Source organism: Saccopteryx leptura, chromosome 13, assembly GCF_036850995.1.
Source record: "Saccopteryx leptura isolate mSacLep1 chromosome 13, mSacLep1_pri_phased_curated, whole genome shotgun sequence".
Lineage (NCBI taxonomy): Eukaryota > Metazoa > Chordata > Mammalia > Chiroptera > Emballonuridae > Saccopteryx > Saccopteryx leptura.
Window position 1 is genome coordinate 33,625,103 of NC_089515.1, and position 24,480 is coordinate 33,649,582.

At 38.5% G+C, this 24,480-nt stretch overlaps 1 protein-coding gene across 3 annotated transcripts in view; it reads left to right on the forward strand.

Annotated features, from left to right (window-relative positions):
* LOC136384807 (protein FRA10AC1) overlaps positions 1–18,264 on the forward strand; it is a 31,429-nt gene extending 13,165 nt beyond the window's left edge. For 2 of the 3 annotated variants that reach the window (XM_066355422.1, XM_066355421.1), the window contains 6 exons: positions 1,104–1,149; positions 4,313–4,426; positions 5,524–5,566; positions 8,844–8,962; positions 16,196–16,274; positions 18,097–18,264. In XM_066355422.1, coding sequence (XP_066211519.1) covers positions 1,104–1,149; positions 4,313–4,426; positions 5,524–5,566; positions 8,844–8,962; positions 16,196–16,274; positions 18,097–18,139 — 444 coding nt within the window. In that variant the 3' untranslated portion in view covers positions 18,140–18,264. The remainder of the gene's footprint in view (positions 1–1,103; positions 1,150–4,312; positions 4,427–5,523; positions 5,567–8,843; positions 8,963–16,195; positions 16,275–18,096) is intronic. The other variant, XM_066355423.1, reaches the window with a different exon arrangement.
* The last annotated feature ends 6,216 nt before the right edge of the window (positions 18,265–24,480 follow it).

Here is a 24,480-nt window from a genome sequence, read left to right on the forward strand (position 1 = left end):
CTGGAGGGAAGCTTAACAACTTTCCACTTGAGGGCTCCAGACTTGTACCATCACTCCTGTTCGTGGCTGTGCTGCCGTAGCGGGAAGAGGCCACACGAATGAGCGGCTGTGGTTGTGTTTCAGTAAAACTGTGTAAAAAGTGTCAGCAGGCCTGTGGGACGTAGGTGCTAACCGGTGGTATTCTATGTGCCAGGTACTATTCTGAATACTTGATATGTATTATCCCATTTAAACTTCTTAACCCTAAGAGGTAGGTACTCACATTACTGCCACTTTACATATGATGCATCAGGGACAAATATTGATAGATTAGCTAACTTGTCCAGTTTTATAGCAGTTAAGTGGTAGAGCTGAGAAGTAAACCCGAATAGTCGGACTCCAAAGGCTGCACTCTCTCGTACTAGAGTATACTGCCTCTTCACTGTACCATAACCTCTTTTTCTGTCAGTGTCAGAAAGCAGGATAATATTTCTTTTATTAATTTAGATGTCTTGTGACCTGACACCTGTAACTTTTAAAAGTAAAGAAGATTGTTTCTTAACAGATAAGTTAGTAATTGTTCAAATTTATTTATTTATTTATTTTTTTTATTTTTTACAGAGAGAGAGAGAGAGTCAGATGAGGATAGATAGGGACAGACAGGAATGGAGAGAGATGAGAAGCATCAATCATTAGTTTTTCGTTGCAACACCTTAGTTGTTCATTGATTGCTTTCTCATATGTGCCTTGACTGTGGGCCTTCAGCAGACCGAGTAACCCCTTGCTCGAGCCAGCGACCTTTGGTCCAAGCTGGTGAGCTTTTGCTCAAACCAGATGAGCCCGCGCTCAACCTGGCGACCTCAGGGTCTCAAACCTGGGTCCTCCACATCCCAGTCTGACACTATCCACTGCGCCACTGCCTGGTCAGGCCAAATTTATTTTTAAGTACCTAGAATCCTGTAAGGGGAGAAAAAGCTATCATAATGGGAATAAGGTTGTTTTTAAGTTGATAAATGTCATCAATTGATATGTCATATCAATTCGTGGCTCAATGTTTAGATTTATATACAGTTGAAATAATGTTTAAATTTACTCTGGCATAAATGTAATTTTTTTCTTGTCAGTTTGGATTTAGGTGGAGAGTAGAAAAAGAAGTAATTTCAGGAAAAGGTAATTCTTTTTATTTTTAATTTTACTTTTTAATAAGATAAGGTTATTATGTTATTGAATTAAAGTCATTGAGTAAGATTATTCCTAATGTATGTAGTGAATGATTATCTACAAAAGTAAAATTAGAGAAGGTATATTCATGATGAATTACTAGCATAGGTCAATAATATAATGCTTTAAGTTTTTTTACCTTTAGAATTTTTACTTTTAGAACATTCAATTGAGTATGAGTAGAAAATGTTTAAAGATTTCATAGCAAGTTAACTGTCAACTGGTGAATATTTGAGTTTTTCTCTTTATCAATTTTTGGAATAATGAGTTGATATTACTGTATTCCAGTCAAATCCACATTTTGAAAGAAGATTATTAAATATCACTTTGAACCTAATGGAATTTTTGGACAGGCTAGTTCTTTTGGGGAGTTACTGAGATTGAGCCCTACTATTTAATCTCACAGCAAAAGACCAGACATTTGCTACACAAGCAGTAAATGCTCTTTCTATACATTGTTGTAATCTAGTGATAAAATTTTTCTGAATATTTAATATCTCTGCATTATCTCATGCTGTAAAATTATCTCTTTATTGGTAGTTGCATTTTTAATTGCAATAAAAATTAATGTAAAATACTCTGAAAACTACAGAATGGCATTTAGGGTAATAATTTTAAACTAATAACTTAAAATTTTTTTAACTGAAAATAAAGGTTACATTTTTAAATGATTAAGCATTTATACCATCACTGTGGTTCATATACATCTTTCATAAATTGGGTATCTATGCCAGGTGTGAAATTGGATATGCAATTAAACAGTAGGAATTTTTTCTTTAGATAATAAATATCAGGTCTAAAGCAACTTTAGAAGACAAAAATAATAAATCTAAAGCTTTTTAAACTTTTTTTTTGGTATCTTTTCGAAGTGGGGTGGGGAGGCAGACAGACTGACTCCTGCATGCGCCCGACTGGGATCCACCTGGCATGCCCACTAGGGGGCGATGCTTGGCCCCTCTGGGGCGTTGCTCTGTGCAGCTGGAGCCATTCTAGCACTTGTGGTGGAAGCCATGGAGCCATCCTCAGCACCCAGGCCAACTTTGCTCCAATGAGACCTTGACTGCTGGAGGGGAAGAAAGAGAGAGAAAGGAGAAGGGGAAGGGTGGAGAAGCAGGTGGGCACAGCCCTGGCCGGGAACCTAACCCGGGACTTCCACACGTCGGGCCGACGCTCTACCGCTGAGCCAACCGGCCAGGGCCTAAACTTTTCTTTAAGATTACATTTTAGTTTGTTTTTACCTAACACAATAAGAGGTATTTAAATGTCTGTCACAATTTTAAAATTTTATACTTTTAATTGAATGGAATTTTCAGATGATATTAAGTAATACTGCCTTTTAAAAAGCTGACATTCTCTAAATTCTTCTCTTAATTCATGTAACTGAAGAAAGGATTAGTTGGGGATGGGAGAGAACTATTGGGAAGAGAACTAGAGAGAACTATTGTGGTGATTTATAAAGTTACAATTTTGTTGCGATGGAGTCAGACCTAATTTGTGTTGCTATTTTGACAATAGAGCCATTACTGAACATGTACAGTCTTAATAAGTATTCATTTGTAATAAATAAAAACTTCTAATTTTGACAAGTTGTCAAAATTTGGATGATAATTTTTAAAATTCATTTTGAACCTGACCAGCAGGTGGCGCAGTGGATAAAGTGTTGGACTGGGATATGGAGAACCCAGGTTCAAGACCCCGAGGTTGCCAGCTTGAGCACAGGCTCATCTGGTTTGAGTAAAGCTCACTAGCTTGAGCCCAAGGTCGCTGGCTCAAGCAGAGGGTCACTCAATCTGCTGTAGCCCCCACCCCCCCGTCAAGGCACATATGAGAAAGCAATCAGTGAACAACTAAGATGCTGCAACGAAAAATTGATGTTTCTCATCTCTCTCCCTTCCTGTCTGTCCCTCTCTCTGTCTCTGTCAAAAAATAAATAAATAAATAAAATTAAAATGCTTAAAAAAAGAAAAGAATTAAAAAATTCATTTTGATAATTTTATTTTTATGAAAAGTTCAGGTTTGTTTCTGTTGGTATAAGTCATTGAGATAAAAAAATTTTTGTTTGTACAAATAAGTTTGATCTTATTTCTGTCAAAGTTAATAATTGTTGAGTTTCTTTTTCCTCTTGGATCATCTGTATTAGTCCTTTTTTACAGAAAGTTTTAATGTACAATGGACATAATAATTATTGATTTTAGCATCATGTGATTCTAAAATTTAGAGCATTGAGTTTGATTATGTATTCTACTTCATCTCAAAGCACCAGCATTTTTAGATGTGCTTTAAATGCCATTATGTTAATACTTTAAAAATATCAATTTTAATATTGTTATTAAATATTGAAAAGGATTCACCCAGGTGCATGTGTATGTACTTCGGAAAACATATTTATTCTTTTAGGGTATTAGTGAGTACACTCTTTTAGCATTACCGTTTTCCTAAGTACTGTATAAGATTTCTCTAACAGGGAGTCACTAAAACTGTATTTAAATATAAACAATGGATCTATCTATTGAGCAAAAATTCTGTGACTGATTTTGTATTTTTCTAAAGTGAGAAGTGGGGGGCGGCAGACTCCCGTATGCTCCTGACTGGGATCCACCCGGCATACCCACCGGGGGCGATGCTCTGCCCATCTGGGGCATTGCTGCGCTGCAACCAGAGCCATTCTAGCACCTGAGGTAGAGGCCATAGAGCCATCCTCAGCGCTGGGCCAACTTTGCTCCCATAGAGCCTTTGCTGCAGGAGGAGAAGAGAGAGATAGAAAGGAGAGCGAGAAGGGTAGAAAAGCAGATGGGCGCTTCTCCTGTGTGCGCTGGCCAGGAATTGAACCTGGGACTTCCACACACCAGGCCGACACTCTACCGCTGAGCGAATCGGCCAAGGCTATGATATGACTTATTTTTTAAAAACAATTCATTCAGCTCTTTAATTTGGTACTTTTATACACATTTGTTGTGCATATTATAATTATTGTGGTCAGTTGTTTATTAATGCTGATTTTATAGAACTAAGAATTTATATATATTAAGAGTAAATTTCTAGATGAAACCAGATTATACAGATAAATATTGTCACCACCTATCATAGCTAATCTCTCCTTCCTTTTTTGCAGGCCAGTTTTGCTGTGGAAATAAATATTGTGATAAAAACGACAACTTAAAGAGTTGGGAGGTTAATTTTGGTTATGTTGAGCATGGTGAAAAGAGAAATGCACTTGTTAAACTAAGTAAGTTACTCTAGGTGGGATATGATTGATTTCTTCAAAGTTCATCTAATTATTTAGATTTTAAAATGTGTAGACTAATTTAAGATTCAATTCAAAAAATTTAATGTATATTCCTGTAAGTGGTCTTTTTCTCATAGCTTTCCAAAGTCACAGTGTTTGAGCCTAAACTTTTTATATTCTCAGCATTATAGTGCTGAAATAGTTCTAATGCCAAGTGTAATGCCATTTATAAAGTGAAGACCTCTTATTAACTTGAGAATGTTAGCAGTGCAGAGTTGAGATGCATCGTGTAAGAAAGGCAATGTGAAATCTCACATTAGCTGTTAGCCATATTGTTGTGGTGGGGATAATAAATAAGCACACCTCTTTGTTGTCAGTAAAGAAAACATTTTAGGAGGACATAATTGTCTTGATATAAGTCTTAAAGCTTAGGCTTATACCCTAGAGTGTAGTAGTTTCTCTTAATATGCATGTTTTATAATCTGTCATTCATTATTTTATTTCCTAAGCTTGTATTTCAGCTCCTTTCCATCATCGTTTTAACAGACTTCTTTAGGTCCTAAATAAATGTGCCCTCAGGGTGTTCTGTCTACTTCAGCAAGAAGTCACGAATTTCCCTGTGTGCAACTTCATACACACCAGTACAGACTGGTTTCTGAGTTCCTCCGGGAAGTGCTCATGGGAAAAAGTCACCTAGTGGGAACTGAGATTAAAGCAGAAGAAGAGGCCACAATTGTGAAACTTTTTGAAAAGCTCTTTTGTATTTGAATACTTTTAGAGCACTTCAGAGGAAATGATATGCTCATACTATTGTTATTAGATAACTATAATGTGAGATACAAATTAATACTGCCTGTTGATTTTAGAATAAGGTGAAAGCACATTTTCCTAAAGTAATGTTAGAATGTCAGTTCCTTAAGCACCCTAATATTTTTATTATATATATACATTTTGAGGTGGAGAGAATTATATTGTTTTCTTCAGATTATTTCTTATCGTAAAAGAATATAAGGAAAAATAATTTATGATATTAAAGGTAGAGTAGCCGTGCAGTTATTCAAATTCAGTAGTGTGACCTTTTCTTTAATTTTTTTTAGGGTTATGCCAAGAATGTTCCTTTAAATTAAATTTTCATCACAGGTAATATTATCTTTTAAAATGCTATTGTCAATGTTTGATAGTCTTGGACATAGTCCCTTGACCTGCACTGGGTGTTTATATGTAGATTTGAGCCTGCCCAGTGGCGGTACAGTAGATGGAGTGTTGACCTGGCATGCTGAGGCCCCAAGTTTGAAACCCCAAGGTTACTGGCTTGAGCGTGGGGTTGGTGGCTTGAGTACGAGATCGCAGACATGATCCCATGGTTGCTGGCTTGAGCCTTAAGGTCACTCACTGGCTTGAAGCCCAAGGTTGCTGGCCTGAGCAAGGAGTCACTGGCTCAGCTGGAACCCCCCCCCCAACCCCCACCCCATCAAGGCACATACGAGAAAGTAATCAATGAACAACTAAAAGTACTGCAACTAAGAGTTGATGCTTCTCTCTCTGTCTCTCTTGCTAGAAATAAACAAATAAATAAAATAAATAAATCGTCAATTTGAATGGTTGATGGTTTAATTAGTTGAGTATATAGAATGTCCAGAATCACTTTATGCCCACATAAGTGAGGGAACTGAAAGTTCACCATATTGTATACTAGCCAATCAGTTTTAAATGCGAAGGGCTGTTCAGGGTGGTAGATAGAGCTTAGAATTTTTAGTTTGGAATCAATATTCAGATACCATAATATTCTTAGAAACTGTATAATAAAACATTTTCATAATGTGATTCCTATGTCTCAATTTAAACAGTGTTTTACTTGAAGTTTGTCATTCCTAACAAAGAATAACACATCTCAATGTGAAAATCAGGCTCCTATTGAATGGCTTGAATGTGTCTGCATATGGAGTAGGGGAGGGATATCAGTGTTCTGCCATGTTCAGTATATTTAAGATCATGGGCTTTTGTTTAATTTTAATTTTTTATATTTTGTTGAAGTGAGAAGCAGGGAGGCAGAGAGACAAACTCCCTCATGCACTTGACTGGGATCCACCCGGCAAGCGCACTAGGGGACGATGCTCTGCCCATCTGGGACGTTGCTCTGTGCAACCAGAGTCATTCTAGCACCTGAGGCGGAGGCCATAGAGCCATCCTCAGCGCCCAGGCTAACTTTGCTCCAATGGAGCCTCGGCTGAGGGAGGGGAAGAGAGAGACAGAGAGGAAGGAGAGGGGGAGGGGGTGGAGAAGCAGATGGGCGCTTCTCCTGTGTGACCTGACCGGGAATTGAACCCAGGACTTCCACACACCAGGCTGACGCTCTGTGGCTGAGCCTCTCTTCTCTTCCCTTCCCCACAAAATCAATGGAAAGTTTTAAGAAATTTTAGGAAAAAAAAAATCAGTCCCCTCTGTATTCCTCTCAGCTGCTCCACTTACTAGTCATCTTCATGGGAAAACTACTTACCCTCTGAAGACTCAGTTTTGTCACCTCTAATAATGAAGATACTAAAGTTATTGTGGGGATTAAATTAAAGTGCATGTATAGTGCTTGACACAGTGCCTGGCATATGGTGAGTCAGACATTGTGGAGTCTCTGGCATCAAAGATGTTCAGTCAGATTTGTGTGACCTTTAAAGATTGTGGTGGCCACGTTTTATGTTCTGAATAACAGTGGAAAGTCTAAGAGTAAGATTTCACAATTTTAAAAAATGTATGTTAGTATATTTTAAAATCTGCTATGGTATAAATGTACCCTAATATTTTAGCTATTAAAATTAAATATTAAATAAAATTTTAACTTTTAAAAATAGCACACTTTATTAGATGAGAGGCTAAACCATTATTTTTTCTATATCAATGATATTGAATAATATCAAAGATGTTTATTTGACATTGACTTTCAAGCATCATTTCAAACTTGATTCTTATGAAAGGTAAAAAATGGTTACTGTCTTAAATAGTATTATAGCATTTGGCATTAGTACCTCAATTTTTGGAAAGTAATAAGTTGTTTGAAAGTAATCCTTCTGGTTTTTCATTTTCCTTTTCCTGTCTGAGTTTCAGCATAATCACTTTTTCCTGTTAAGTATTTCTTTTCTTAACCAATTAAAATCAGTTGCTTGTAGCCCTGGCTGGCTGGCTCAGTGGTAAAGCGTTGGCCCGGCATGTGGAAGTCCCAGGTTAGATTCCCGGCCAGGGCACACAGGAGAAGCGCCCATCTGCTTCTCCACCCTTCCCCCTCCCTTTTCTCTCTCTCTTTCTCTCTTCCCCTCCTGCAGCCAAGGCTCTGTTGGAGCAAAGTGGGCCCAGGAGCTGAGGATGGCTCCATGGCCTCCGCCTCAGGCACTAGAATGGCTCCAGTTGCAATGGAGCAATGCCCCAGATGGGCAGAGCATCGCCCCCTGGTGGGCATGCCAGGTGGATCCCAGCCGGGCTCATGTGGGAGTCTGTCTCTCTGCCTCCTGCTTCTCACTTCAGGGGAAAAAATAAAATAATTAGTTGCTTGCCAACTTAGTAAACCTGGCTTAGAAGACAAAGCTACAGGTGTAAAGCTGTAAAGGGTGGATGGTCTAAATATACATGAGTTAATAAATCCTCCCACTCTTATTCTATAATACTTAAATTAAATGGTATGGCAAAAGTAGGTTTATAGTTGTATGTGAAACCGTTTATTTTTATATTATTATTTATTTTCCATATGAGCAACTGTAAACCTACTTTTTCCCCACCCTGTATATTCTTTTAGTAAGAGAAGAATTTCCTGTTTACTGATACTGTAGAAATATTGCAGTGCTTTCTTTTTATTATAAGTTTTTTTAGAAGTGTAGGTAGATATGACTCGTGCAGGTAAATGAGGTTTGTAAGTTTCTTTTAAATGGCTAAACAATAGAATATAAAAAGGAAGTAAGTAAAACTAGGATTATTTTTACTAAGGTTTGTATACAGAACTCATAAAAAATCTATTTTTTCTTTTTCTTCAATGCTTGAACCAATCGAGGCACTGGCTGCGAGAGGGGACGAGAGAGAGATAGAAAGAAAAGAGGAAGAGGGAAGAAGAGAAGCAGCAGATGATCACTTCTCATGTGTGCCTGACTGGGATCTGACCTGGGCCATCCACATGCTGGGCCAGTGCTCCGTCCACTGAGCCGGCTAGCCAGGGCCAAAGCAACAATTCTTAGTCTCAGGCTAAGTGTTCAGGCTTCATTATCTTACAGAATTGTCTTAAATTATATACCAACCTAAAATATTTATAGGCTCATTTAAGGGCTTCTTATTATGTAAATTAAGTACTTTAACTGATTTTTTTTGTTGTTCATTGGTTTTAATTTTGGTAAAAGGTCAGTTGAAAAGTTAACATAATTTTGATTTTATATTCAACATAAAGGAGGAAAGAAGTCAAGACCAAAAGCAGGAAGGATAAAATCAAAAAAGATTGCAAAGAGTCATCACATAAAAAGCCCAGATTATCTTCTGCAGAAGAGCCCTCTCAGAAAAAGGATGAAGGTAAGAGAATCAGGATATGCTATCGACTCACATTGCTGGACATGAAAGATAATCTTCCATATGTTTCAAACGTAGAATTTAACTGGTGAATGCTTTTAGAATTCTGGTTTATAGTGGTTGAATCTGATTGGAGAATTTAGATAGAAATTTATAGCAACTACAGGAGTTTCAAGAACAAGGTTGATTTTGATTCTTCTTGGCAGATGGTATAATATTGCAAATAGCTTTCTAATTCCTGGATTTGTCATTGAAAGGCTTGTTACCTTGAGCAAATTACTGAGCTTACTTACTTTCCTTATGTAAGTAGGGATGATATGAATGCCTGGCCTCTGTACTGCTTGAGCTTATAATGGAGAATCAGATAAGAATGTGAAAGGCACTTTGAATGCTGTAAAACAGTACGAATCTGTAGGTCAGTATAAAATTATAACACTGGTTTCAGTTATCGTCCGTGATTTTTTTTTAATTTATTTTTTACAGAGACAGAGAGTGAGTCAGAGAGGGATAGACAGGGACAGACAGGAATGGAGAGAGATGAGAAGCATCAATCATTAGTTTTTCATTGCGCGTTGCAACACCTTAGTTGTTCATTGATTGCTTTCTCATATGTGCCTTCAGCAGACTGAGTAACCCCTTGCTGGAGCCAGCGACCTTGGGTCCGAGCTGGTGAGCTTTTGCTCAAACCAGATGAGCCCACGCTCAAGCTGTCAACCTCGGGGTCTCGAACCTGGGTCCTCTGCATCCCAGTCCGATGCTCTATCCTCTGTGCCACTGCTTGGTCAGGCTCGTCTGTGATTTTTTCACTAGTTTATGAGCTTCTTGAAATAGAGATTGATTAATGTGTCATCAGAACCTAGCATGCTGCGATGCGCATTGTGCTGAGTAAATAATTATTAAATTCCAGTTCATAGGCAGCCACTCATTCTTCCTGGGCAGTCCTTCAGCTTCCTAGGCCTTCATCTCTCCTCTGTAAAATGGTCGTGATAGTGGTACCTAGCGTAGAATTGTTCAGAAGCTAAAATGAGATACTACATAGTACTTGCCACATAATTAGCTACTGTGAAGGTTACTGTTAGTGTCTTTTTCAGTTCCTTCATAGAGTCAGATTGGCTATAACTCAGAGTGAATTGGACTAAAATTAGGTAGGTAATGGTGGATTGAGTTAGATTCAGTCCGATGGTGAACATAGTACGCGGACAGGAGAGGGCACTCGTGCTCCAGCTGTGAGTGTCGTTAGCTGGGCTGCATTCTGAACTTGTGTTTTTTTCTTCTTGTGTGTTACGATATTTTGGTGAAAGGAAAATACTATTATTCTATTGTTCACTGAGGAATGGTATTCGAAGTAGAGTGCCTTTTTGTTTAATTTAATCTTTAACTCCAAAATGAATTCTAATTAATAAATGTGAAAAAATAAAAATGAAAATTTGAGTTTTTAAAAATTTTACCTTCATGTGCTAGTAAAATATTTGAAAATTTTGTTGTATTTATTATTGTATTATATAATATTGTTGCATTCATATCACAGTATGATGTCTTGTTAATCACTGCATGGTACAAATTAAAGAAGAACCCAATCCCTTCCTTATAAAAAATTACTTGGTACCTTCAAAACAAATCCCATAGCTGGGTATTTGGGATCAGGGATGGGCTGGCCTCCTCAGATTATACATATGCATGTTATCTTCCTTATAAATATTTTTTCTTTGGTGTTCCATATTTCAGTAGATGACACCTCTGTCAACCTAAAAAGTAGTATCAGAAATCTAGGTATTATCCTTGATGCCTTTTCCCATTATTTGTTTCATTTGTCCCAAATTCTATTGGTTTTACCCTGAGAGTGTATATTTCTGAAGTTCTCTCTGCCCTAGTTTAGACCACCTTGTTTTTTCAATTAGGCTACTGCTTTCTGTTCTCCTTATTGGTTCCTTTACTGTCTTGACTACCCTCTGTCCTTCCCCTTTATCTGTTTGCCTAGAGCAGGGGTCCCCAAACTTCAGCCCCACAGGCCGCATGGGACCCCGTGAGGCCATTTATCCAGCCCCCGCCGCACTTCCGGAAGGGGCACCTCTTTCATTGGTGGTCAGTGAGAGGAGCATAGTTCCCATTGAAATACTGGTCAGTTTGTTGATTTAAATTTACTTGTTCTTTATTTTAAATATTGTATTTGTTCCCGTTTTGTTTTTTTTACTTTAAAATAAGATATGTGCTGTGTGCATAGGGATTTGTTCATAGTTTTTTTTATAGTCCAGCCCTCCAACGGTCTGAGGGACAGTGAACTGGCCCCCTGTGTAAAAGTTTGGGGACCCCTGGCCTAGAGCAATGATACCCTGTTGCTCTCTTAGGATGATAACCACAATCCTGGACAAGCCCAAAGGCTCTGTATGAGCTCGCAGACAAAGCTGCTTCTTACCACACTCTGCCTCCTTTCACACTTGACCCATGTAACATTTCAGTTTCTGGAAATTTCAAACTTCTTTTAATTTAGGGACGACATAAATACTATTTCCTCTCTTCCTAAAACCCTTATTTTGATCCTAACTCATCCTTCAGGTCTAAGCTTAAATGTCACTTCCTCAGGGATCCTTTCCTGACTCCACCCCTGACCATGGATCTCTATTAGAATCCCCATTTATAACGGTCGCACAGCCCTGAGCGTTTCCTTCATTGCGTGTATAACAGTAATATAAAAGCCCACGGAGGGCCGGATTCTGTCTGCTATGTTCATTGATGTATCCTCAGCACTGACTAGCACATGTTAGGCATAAATAATAAAGAGTGAGAAAATGAAAGACTTTGAAGATTGTTTCGGCAACTTTGGGAATAGAAAACCAAAACCGAGGGGAACTCAAACATCTTTTTCTTATTTATTCTTTATTCAGAGCACCTTTGATAGCCTAGAGTACAGGATATAGTTGTTATTGTTTTTTTCAACTTAACGTGGTATAAAGTAGAAAGTAACATTTATAGCAAACTTACAGGAAAACTGTGAAACTCTAATATCTTCTTATATGGAATCATTTGGAACTAAATAGATCTTGATGTGATTCTTTCTTGCCAGACCACCTTCACAGCTGCATTTGGACTGTTGACACTTCTTCTCCAAACGATCTACTTTCTTGAGTTTTTTCCTGTCTTTCTGGTCTCTTCTTACCTTTTTTTGACCTCAGTCTTACCCTTAGATATTGGAGTTGCTCAGGCTGTTATAGAACTTCCCTTTTCTCCTTCTGTTCTTTCTGTGTGATCTCATCTATTTCCATAGCTTCAGGTTACTGTCACATAAAGTGTTAAGTGGGTAGATGGATTGATGGATGGATGGGATGAGTGGCTGGTGAATGGATGAATGAATAATTGGACGACCAGATGGCTAAATGAGTGAATAGAGAAGAAATGTAAGACAGACAAATCAGTAGCTTGACTTGGAGGACCAGTCTGCTTTGGCAGGTATGAGCAGAACAAGGTGCTTAGGGAGAGGATCTTGCCTTCAGTTAGTAAAAAATTGTAACATCTGTGAAGTGCAATAAAGCAAAATGCACAATAAAACGAGGTATACATGTATATAAATTGCCTATGATCAGGTAGTTGGTTAATGGCAGAGTTGAGGTTAAGCACAGGTTTGTAAGTAATGACCTTTTACCTATATTATTAATAACTTCATCAGTGAATCAAATGTAAGTCCACTCTGTCCATTTTGGCAGATGTGTTATACAAATCCACATTAAATGATATGCTCTGTGTCTCAGTTTTATGTGTAAAGTGGGTATAAAGAGACTTAACTTTGTTGGATTATTCTCAATCTAATGAGATAACATATGGGTAAAGCATGTGTCCAATACAAAGTAAGTCCCTGATAAACTAGCTATAATTGTGGTTATAACAAAAGAAAAGAAAAATACCAGACATTAAACAGATTCTGTATTCTCTAAAATTGGTCAGAAGTTAAGTTTTAAAAAGTCTGAACTGCCTATTTATTTTCATAATTGGAGATTTGCCAATTCTTCAGTAGGCCAAGGTATTTAGATATATAATATCCAGAAAAGTCAAGGTGATAGACCTGTTTTTATTTTTCAAAGCGTATAGGGAAAATTGTATATATCACATTCTAAAGGAAACATTGAAAACTTAAAGCCGGCCAAGGCTAGAACAACCACGGTGTTGATACACTAGAAACTGTGCCATGGGAAGAAGGTTGAAAGGACTGGATGTTTTGGAGAAGGATGAAGGGGTGGGAGGAAAGGGGTAGGAGGTATAGGACATGGAAACTGGGTAGTTTCAAGACCACTGCTATACAGAGACTTAATTTTGGGGTGTTGGAGAAAGGGGAGATGACTACCACCTCACCCCTACTTCCACCCCACCCCCTCCTTCCCTCTTCTTAACTTCTTCATGGCTGGACTAATAATAAAGTTGACATAAGATTATCTTAATAGGAGAAAAACAAACTTAATATTTATATGTGGAAGGTTATAATGTCCAGATCATAAAATGAGGCTTAAAGAAATGATCAAATCAGGTATCTTTTGTAGTTTTTAGATAACAATAAATTTATGAAGAAATTGATAGGACAGGAGGAAAAAAGTGCTCATTAGAATGGAATGTCAGCAAAGTTTGGGTATTCATTAATGAGGAGTCTAAACAAAATCTGGGCTTGGGTAGTCAGTGAGAAAAGAGGCTACAAGGTTTATTTACACAGCATCTTTGGCTCTAGGTTCTTCAATTCTGATGAGGGAATTCAGTGAGGGTCCCTTTTACACGGGAGGTTTAGCTCCTACTCTTAGGGACAGAGAGGTCAGAGTGTTCTTTCACTGGCAGTTCCTAAGTAACTTGAACTCAAAATAAGAAATATGCCATTATGAGATATTTGGGGCTGCCTAACTTGGGCCCCGACAGGAAGTGGTTGGCAGACCTCTATCAATGGATAAAAATTGCCCAAGGACTATCTGAAGAAAAGAATGGAGGAATATGCTGCTTTAGGAAGTAGTAAGGTGTTCAGTGTAGATTGAACAGCCACTTGTTATTGGAGGTGTTACAATAAGCGATTCATTCATTGGATAATGGTTGGATTAAATGCCTCCATGATCCCCTTCCCACAGAGAGAGCCAGTAACTTAAATTCTGGTCCTCACTTGCCAATAGATTTGTGTAAATTTGACACTATGCAAGAGAATCATTTTGTATTGCCCATTGTACTAATTGTTTCTTTAGCAACACCCCTCCCACCTCTGGCATGCTATAGCAGTTATCATAGGAATGATTTTATAGTTATTGTCACCCTCGGGGGAACAAGATATAGATTCATGGGGCTGTAAGGGACCTTAAAGGTCATGTAGTCCAGTCTTGTAGATTTGCTTCTCTAGGATATTTGACCACTTTTTTTAGCATGTGTTATAATGTTATTCTATTCTGATTTGATGTTTTAGGAAAACTTGATTGGTATCAGAAAACTGGTCTAGGACAGCTGGCATCTAGGAAGTACTGTTGAGGGAACACAAGAACAGATGGTTGTAAGGCATTGTAGGATTTGTTCTCTTACATTATTAACAGGATTATACCGTAGTGATAACTTTATTTGGCCTAATTAGTTTTTTCTGTGCTTTTCTTTTTCATAAAAATAAGAAAAGACTTCTAATTCTTTGCATATGCAGTTTGGGACACTGACTGTCAATGAGTAGGAATCTTGTTGCAACAGCATATAATTTTATCATCTTTGTATGTAGATCATTAGGAAAACCCCCTCCTTTTCAATCCATTTTTGTTAGGATTTGTGCCAGAATAGATTCAGTTAGGACCAAAGTTCAGATACACATGTTGATTCAGGGATCAAAGTCCAGCAGGTAAAAGGCTAGAACCACTGTGGCAAATCAGTGCTGTTTTATTTTTGTGTTGTTTGACTAAGGGACATTCTGTTTTGACATTCTGTACTAATAGGCTAAATTTGTATCAGTTCTTTCTTAGAATAATGGGCACTATTGGAGAAGAATTATTTATTAATGTAATTACTTTGTGGCATATAATATTATTGCCTCATATACATTTTTTAGTATATGAGAATTTTTAGTTGACTAATAAAGGGTGAGTGATTTGAAACATGTCTATCTTGTCATAATTTTAAAATAGAAGTATCTTTATTATTTTTACTTATTTTTAAAGGTAATACATAATTGTTTAAAATACAAAAAATTTGGAAATATTTAAAGTAGAATGTGAAGGTTTCCCATGCCCACAGGTAACATAGTCATTGTCATAGTTTGGTTGGTCCTTGTAAACTTATAATATATAGATATATCTATACATAATACAAATCTAATTCTCTATGTATCTGTATGTAGATATAAGCATAATGTTTCAACCATAAGTTGGATTATGCTATGCATGCTTTGTGTAACTTTTTAAATTTGATAAAAACACAGACATTTTTTTATGGTAATACATATAGATATGCTAAGGTCTTTTTAACAGCTGTATAGTATTTAACCAATCCTTAATCCCTAATTGGTGGGGACTGAGGTGGTTTGCTTTTGTTGCTATTATCATACAATGAACATCTTTGTACATATATCTGAAGTGCTTATTTTAAGTAAATAATTAAATTCTAAAAAACTAGCACTGCTGATCAAAGGGTATGTACCTTCTCTAATCTATTATTACCAGATTTTCCTCAAGAAAAAGTTTACAGACTTTTTACTCCTAACAAACAGCATATGAGAACTATTTCTTCATTGAAATAGCTGTCTTCTAGTTTATATAATCAACATTAATTTTAAAAATATCTGACATTTTTTCATAATTTAACTGCTGGTCCTTCATACTAGTTCAGTTCTTAAGGTCTTGATCCTAAAGTAAATATACTCTCTACAAAAATTTTAACTTGTATGTCTTTTGTATGGCCAATAAAAATAAACTAAATCAAAGACAACCATGTATATTGCAAGAGATAATTCCTTTATAAGAGTTAATATTGGAATTGCTACTTTAACTCAGTATAACTTAAGATTTCCATGAGATTTTAAATCATTGGTCTTTTTGCTGAGACTCCTTGGTATACCTCAGCTTATTTGTTTATTTTTAGAAAGAACTTACTGATCTGGAAGAGTGAAATTTAATTTCCAGAGAGCCATAGATGTTGAAGCTAAACTGCAGTTAAATTTGATATTAATTTAATTGCATTGGTGGATAGTTCAAAATGTGTTTTAAATATAATACTCAACATTTTAAAAAATCTCTTTTAAATGAATAGGAAACTCTGATGAGGAAGAAAGTACCTCAGAATCTGAACTTTGGAAAGGCCCACTACCGGAAACTGATGAAAAATCACAGTAAGTTCTTATATTACGAGATAATGCATATCCTTTATGCCAGTAGGAAGCTATGCCCACAGCTATTCTTGATAAAATTCAATGAAAAAACATCACCTCGAATGTCTGTTTAATGTCAAGGACCACCTAGCCTGGTAAGATCAGAGTTTATTCTCAGTCATTATTTGTGGCCATAAACAACTAACTTGTCCAGTATCCTCTTGGTGAGATGGGCAGAGCATCGCCCCATAGGGGGCTTGCCAGGTGGCTGCCAGTCCAGCACATGTGGGAGTCTGTCTGTCTGCCTCCCTGCCTCTCACTTAAATTTAAAGAGAAAAAAAAAACAAAAAAAAACCCATGACACTTATCAAATATTGAACATCTGAGTTCACACAGAGATTCAGCTAATTTTACTAAAGTTCTATAATTTAAGAAATTCTAATGCATTTTTCTGTCATGGTCGGGGAAAGGAACAGTAGTAGCATGGGGAACACCAAGTTGCAGATAATTCTTAAATCCAGTTTATCTGATTCTGCAACTGGTTTTCAACTTTGACATGGTTGATGGCTTTCTGTAGTCACAGTTATAAATATTTAAAACCAAATGATAGAGCCCCACTGTGAGTCTCTTCCCTGAAAGAGCAGTCTCTAAAGAGACTGGCACCCTGAATTGGCCTATGCAGCTGGATTCCCCATTCCCAGGTGGAACAAAAGCAAATCTGCATACACTTACTCCTTACAGCAACTCTATGAGGATATGTAGTGTTTGTCATTTTACAGAAAAGGAAACTGAGTCCAGAGAAGTAAGTAACTTTCTCCCCCAGCTACTAGTGACAGAGCTGGGACTTAAGCACTGTCTGACTTGAAAGCCTGTGCCGTTCCCACAGTGACTCCTAGCATTAATGTTTATTTAGTACTTTATAATTTCCATAGTATTTCTGACACATTAAAATATAATTTAATATCTTTTTTCAGAGTTCTTTTCCTTGTTTTATATATAATCTACTGGTATATTTACTAGTCTACTCTTCTTTTAGTAAGAAAAACTTGAAGCCTAAGCATATTTTTTCTATTGCTGGGAGTTAAGATTTGTGTATTTTCTTAAAATAGTTTCTTTTTCATTTTTATTTTTTTTTTATTTTTTTTTTTTTGTATCTTTCTGAAGCTGGAAACGGGGAGAGACAGTCAGACAGACTCCCGCATGCGCCCGACCGGGATCCACCGGCACGCCCACCAGGGGGCGATGCTCTGCCCCTCCGGGGCGTTGCTCTGCCGCAACCAGAGCCACTCCAGCGCCCGGGGCAGAGGCCAAGGAGCCATCTCCAGCGCCCGGGCCATCCCCGCTCTAATGGAGCCCTGGCTGCGGGAGGGGAAGAGAGAGAGAGAGGAAGGGGGGGTGGATAAGCAAATGGGTGCTTCTCCTATGCCCTGGCCGGGAATTGAACCCGGGTCCCCCGCACACCAGGCGGATGCTCTACCGCTGAGCCAACCGGCCAGGGCCGTTTCTTTTTCAGTTTTTGATCAGACTGTAATATGAGAATGAATAGAGAACTTATAAAGTGAACCAAAAAAAATAAAGAGAAAAAATGGCATTTTAAAAAGAACTTCAAAGTAAAATCTTTAGGAGAGATGTCAACATATAAAACATTTTAATTTTAATCAGTCTGGGTATGGTTTTGGTTGTTATAGACACTAAGAATTATTTAATGGATGAATCATGAAATATATTGATATGTAGAAATCAGCAAATAAGTTAAAATATTTTTATTAATTTCATATATGTCACCTAGTAATATTTTTTCTCTAATTTATTTTAATCAACATATGTACTTTTTTTTTAATAGGGAAGAAGAATTTGATGAGTATTTTCAAGATTTATTTCTGTGAGATGGAAGAGAGAAGCCCACATTCCTTAATGTAAAAATACACCTTGAAACTATCCCCCAAAATTTTATGTACAGGTTGCAGTTTGAGTGATTTGTCTTTGGAAATAAAAATTCAGCTGCTCTCAAGATGTCAAATGCTTTGGAAGTTCTCCCATCCCAGTACTGACCAGGCCCGACCCTGCTTAGCCTCTGAGATGAGACGAGGTCGGGGCGTTCAGGGTGGTATGGCTGAAGCCTGGAAGTTCACTAGTTCTGTTGGAGACACTTTTCTTCATCCGTTGTGTTCCTCTTGAGCTGCTTATCTACAGCTGTTTTATCAGCAGCTCCTAGAGGCTGGAACTAGTGCAGTGTACAGGGATTCCATTGATCCTGGATTTTGTAGGGTTTCCCGCTTATTCGTATTTCTCTTCCCTTGCTGCAGTTAAAAGTATTAGGATTGTTGGACTCTCTCAAAAATGCTAAGGTAGATTAAGTGTATCTTTAGTTTCTTTCCCTTGATATACTCGCATCCCTCTTTTCAACACCATTTCCATTACCTCCTACTTCCAGCTACCTAATTTTGTGGGGGGTTTTTGTTTGTTTGTTTAACTTTCTCTTGCTTCCTTCTCACCTCTACCACTGAAGGGAATTAGTTATAATCAAGTTTGACTTTCCAGTGTGTGGTAATTTATATAAAGTAAATTAATACCACATGGAGCCAAATGAGGTCCCAGTAGCCTAAAACAGGATGTGTTCACAAAAGTTGACTCTCCAATAGAGCTTACACGATACAGTAAGTCCCCAAGTTACAAACATCTAACTCATGTACGAACAGAGCACCGTAAAGGGGTATTGGTAATCAGCTGCAGTTGGACATCAGTGAAAATGATATCATAAAGTTACTCGACTGCCATGGCAAAGAACTAACCAGTGAAGACCTTATGGGACTGGAACAGCAGATGATAGCATTTAGGGAAGAAAACAGGGACCTGGAAACTTAAGAGCCAAAAAAGTTTTCTACAGAAGTTAGCTGATGCTTTTAATCTTATTGAATCAGGAATTGTAAAGTTAGAGGAGCAAGATCCTGATACAGAGAAGTTCACCAGAGTTTACCATGCAGTTACCAAAGACCTGAGATGCTACAGTGCCATTTATGATGAGAAAGAGAAAAGCTCTATACGAACCTCCCTTGATGCCTACTTCAAGAAACTGACTCCAGCAGCATCAAACCCACTCTCGACCCTGGCCAGTTAGTAGGTTTAGAGCGTAGTCCCAAAATGACAAGGTTGCGGGCTTGATCCCCAGTTAGGGCACACACAGGCAACATGCAAGGAAGGCATGACTGAGTGGAACAGCAAATGAATGCTTCCCCTCCCCTCCCCTCCTCTCCCCTCCCCTCCCCTCTCTCTCCCTTCCTCTTTCTATCTCTAAAAATCAATCAAATAAGCCCTGGCCTGATAGCTTGGTTGGTTGGAGCATCGTCCTGGAGCACAGAGGTTGCCAGTTTGATTCCCCAGTCAGGACACACAGGAGCAGTTCTATGTTCCTGTCTCCCTGCCTCGCTCTCAAAAAAACAAAAAACAAGCAAACAAAAACCTTGACTCTCTTAATACCAGTCCCATCCTCTGCAATAAGTCCATCATCTTCTGCATCATACAAGATTGTGTAAGCTTGTATTTGGAAATGTAAGTATTTATATGCACAGAGAGGTAAAAGTAAGTACTATGTTAAGACAAACATCAAAGTTGCATTTAATAGGTAAATGTATCTTTTCCAACTTACATACCAATTCTACCTAAGAATTATACATACAGAACCTATATCGTTTGTAACCCGGGGAATGCCTGTACGGTAATTTAATCATACAGTGTGCATAGAGCTTGTCTCAGGTACAGTCATGCAAATATGAGTATACTTTTTTGCACAGATACTTTATAAAATGTAACTTCTTAACTCAGGGTCCATACCTGCAAGAATCATTGGATATGTTTCAAGAGAGTTAAGTACTCTTTGAATCTGTGTAAATTGTGTCTATGTGTGTTTTGTGGAGGGGAAGGGTCCATAGTTTTTATCAAGTTTTCTAAATTTATTGATTTTTTTTAAGTAAAGACCCACTTTTGTAAAGAGCAAAGAGGTGGAGGGGGTGAAGAGGAATGATTGATGAATAAGAGCGAGGACATCAGGGAATGATTGTAGCATTCCACTTATTTTGTTGAATTAAGATACTCTGTTTTCCCAGAAAGTATAGTCTTCAGACACTTTTTTTTTTTTTTTTTTGTATTTCTTCGAAGCTGGAAACGGGGAGAGACAGTCAGACAGACTCCCGCATGTGCCCGACCAGGATCCACACAGCAGGCCCACCAGGGGCAACGCTCTGCCCCTCCAGGGCGTTGCTCTGCCGTGACCAGAGCCACTCTACCGCCTGGGGCAGCGGCCAAGGAGCCATCCCCAGCGCCAGGGCCATCCCCGCTCCAATGGAGCCTCGGCTGCGGAGGGGAAGAGAGAGACAGAGAGGAAGGAGGGGGGGGTGGAGAAGCAAATGAGCGCCTCTCCTATGTGCCCTGGCCAGGAATCGAACCCGGGTCCCCCGCACGCCAGGCCGACGCTCTACCGCTGAGCCAACCGGCCAGGGCCCAGACACTCTCTTTTAAATGACATTTAAATGTGGAATGATTGGCATTAAACTGCAAAATAATTTAATGTCTTACTTTTAAATGGTTAGTATCAGGAGTTTTTTTTTTTTTTATTAAATAGATGTCAATTCAGTGGCTATTTTTCAGGCTCTTGTTATGTGTGAAGCACTGCTGGGCATTGCTACAAAGGAACTCTCGAAGTAGTGTTTTCTAAACCATTAGAAACCAGTAAACTTGAAACCTGTGTGTTCCTATGAACCAAGGTCACCCCATTAATTTTAATTTCTAAAACCAATAAATTAATGTTGATTTATGTTAAACATTGGTTGACAGTCTCATTTCTTAAAGAAATTGTATCCTTTTCATCTAACTACTTATAGTGAGTAAAAAAGAATCTTGAGAAAAAAAGTATTTGTTCAGCGGCAGAACTGAAAATTAATAATGGGATATATGTAGCTAAACATTTTTATAAAATATATTCATAGTTTAAGAGTCATCAGAAAGTAAAATAACTGAAAAATTAAATGATGGCTCGGAAAAATAAAGACCCTTTTAAAATAAATCCATTTATTTGGTAGTGCAAATGTGGTTAATGAATATCAAGTTCATTTATAAACTTAGATTATTATACATAATCAACATCTAATTCATTCATACACAATGGCAGATAATGGGAGTCATATTTTTAAGGGGTGTTTAAAAAGGCCTCGATGATGAGCTGAAAGATTGATTCTGTAACAGACCTATTTCAGGTTTGGCTGTAGTGCAGTCAGTGGTGTTCAGTGGACCATTGGTTTTGGATATGAAATTATGCTTATACTTGCGAAGTTCCTGTTTGTGCAGACCTTCAGTGATGGCCCATTTCTTCCCCACTATTTTCTTTCTAACATGAGGAAGCGAAGTTGAGCTGACTGATATTTTTGGACCCAAAATTACATAAAGCTAAAGGAAGAGATTTTTAATACAGTTCCTAAAATAATCCTATAAGTGGAGTTTCAAACTTATTTTAAGCATTAGAAATAAGGTGTTGCCTGATGTGTGGTGGCACAGTGGATAAAGCATCAACCTGGAACACTGAGGTCACCAGGTGGGAACCTTGGGCTTGCCTGGTCATGGCACATACAGGAAGCAACTACTATGAGTTGATGTGTCCTGCTTGTCCCCTGCCCCCTCCCTCTCCCCTCTCAAAAAAAAAAAAAAAAAAAAAAAAGGTGTACAAGTACCACTTACCCAAAGTGATGACTTAGACAACATTCATTTAGTTATATATATTGAGCTTTTTTTTTCCCTAAAAATACTAACAGGCATTTCTCATTCATAAACCTATGTGATGAGATTTATTCAAAATATTCATATTTATTGAGCACCTTATTTTTTTCTTTTTGACAGACAGAGAGAGGGACAGATAGGGACAGACAGGAAGGGAGAGAGATGAGAAACATCAATTCTTTCAATTCTTCATTGCAGCTCCTTAGTTGTTCATTGATTGCTTCCTCATATGTGCCTTGACTGGGGGCTACAGCAGACCGAGTGACCCTTTGCTCAAGCCAGTGACCTTTGGGCTCAAGCCAGTGACCATGGGATCAGGTCTATGATCCCACGCTCAAGCCAGTGACCCCACACTCAAGCTGGTGAGCCCATGCTCAAGCCGGCGACTTCAGGGTCTCAAACCTGGGTCTTCTGTGTCCCAGTCTGATGCTCTATCCACTGCACCACCACCTGGTTAGGCCTGAGCACCTAACTTAATAGCAGGCATTGCTCTGGGTACCTAAATAGAGCTATGAATAAGACAGACTAAAATAGACAAAAACTTTCTTCTCATGGACCATACATACATTCTTAGGTGTGAGTAGCAATCTTATGATTCTAAATACCTAATTTATAAAAATACAGTGTGTCCGTAAAGTCATGGTGCACTTTTGACCGGTCACAGGAAAGCAACAAAAGACGATAGAAATGTGAAATCTGCACCAAATAAAAGGAAAACCGTCCCAGTTTCTGTAGGATGATGTGGCAGCATGTGCGCATGCGCAGATGATGATGTAACACCGTGTATACAGCGGAGCAGCCCACGGCCATGCCAGTCGAGATGTGGACGGTACAGAGGAAAGTTCAGTGTGTTCTGTGGCTCGCTAAATTTGAATTTGTGACCAAAGTGCAACGTGAATATTGGCGCATTTATAACGAAGCGCCACCCCATAGGAATAACATTACTTGGTGGGATAAGCAGTTGAAGGAATCCGGCAGTTTGGTGGAGAAACCCCGTTCTGGTAGGCCATCAGTCAGTGACAAGTCTGTAGAGGCTATACAGGATAGCTACCTAAGGAGCCCTAAAAAATCTGTGCGTGAGCCCACATTGAACTGCATTGAATAGGTATAAAACTGGGAGAGTTTTCCTTTTATTTGGTGCAGATTTTACATTTCTAGTGTCTTTTGTTGCTTTCCTGTGACCGGTCAAAAGTGCACCATGACTTTACGGACACACTGTATAACAAACACTAAATTTGAAACCTATATGAAACATATGTGTTTTTTCTTAGCTGCCTAAAATTATCTCTTGTATAACAAAATATGAGGTTCATAGATCATCAATTCAATTCATTATAATTTAGATATCTTTTTTTTAAAATTGATTTTACGGAGAGAGGAGAGAGAGAAGTGAAGGGAGCAAGAAGTATTAACTCATAGTTGCTGCACTTTAGTTGTTCATTGGTTGCTTGTTGTATGTGCCTTGACCAGGCAAGCCCAGGGGTTTGAACCAGCGACCTCAGCATTCCAAGTTGACACTCAATTCACTGCCACCACAGGTCAGCCATTACATATCTTTTGATAAAAAAAATTTATGGTGTAATTATTATTTGGTCTGTTTTCTTTTTAAAATTTTTTTATTTTTGAGAGAGAGTAGGAGAGAAACAGGAAGGGAGAAAGAGGGTGAGAAGGATCAACTTGTAGTTGCTTTCACTTTAGTTATGCATTGATTGCTTCTCATATATGCCTTGACCTGGGGCAATCCCAGTGTCCCCTTGCTCAAGCCAGTGACCTTGGGCTCAAGCTGGTGAGCTTTAGGATTATGTGGACGATCCCTGCTCAAGCTAGTGACCTTGTGCTGACAAACCCACACTCAGAGCCAGTTACCTTGGGGCTTCAAACCAGCAACTTCAACATTCCAGGTTGATTCTTTATCCACTGCGCCACCACAGGTCAGGCTGGTCTGTTTTCTTTTCTTCTTTTTTTATTTTTTACAGTGAGAGGAGGGGAGGCACAGACAGACTCCTGCATGAGTCCTGACCAGGATCCACCAGCCAAGCTCACTAGGGGGTGATGTTCTGCCCATCTGGGGCATTGCTCTGTTGCTCAGCAGCCAAGCTCTTCTTAGCACCTGAGGTGAGGCCATCCTCAGCACCCAGGGCCAACTCATTCCAACAGAGCCATGGCTGCAAGAGGGGAAGAGAAAGAGAGAAGGGAGAGGGGAGAAGCAAGAGGGGAAGGGGTGGAAAAGCAGATGGGCACTTCTCCTGTGTGCCTGACTGGGAATCAAACCTAGGACATCCACACACCGGGCTGATGCTCTACCACTGAGCAAACAAACCTGCCAGGACCTGGTCTGTTTTCCAATTCAGCCTATGGTTATAGATAAAGGAAGAAATCTTAAATTCTTATAATGTCCAAACATGCACCACATAGTAAAAGTAGTTGATTATCCTTAGCATCTCTTGACAAATCAATGTAT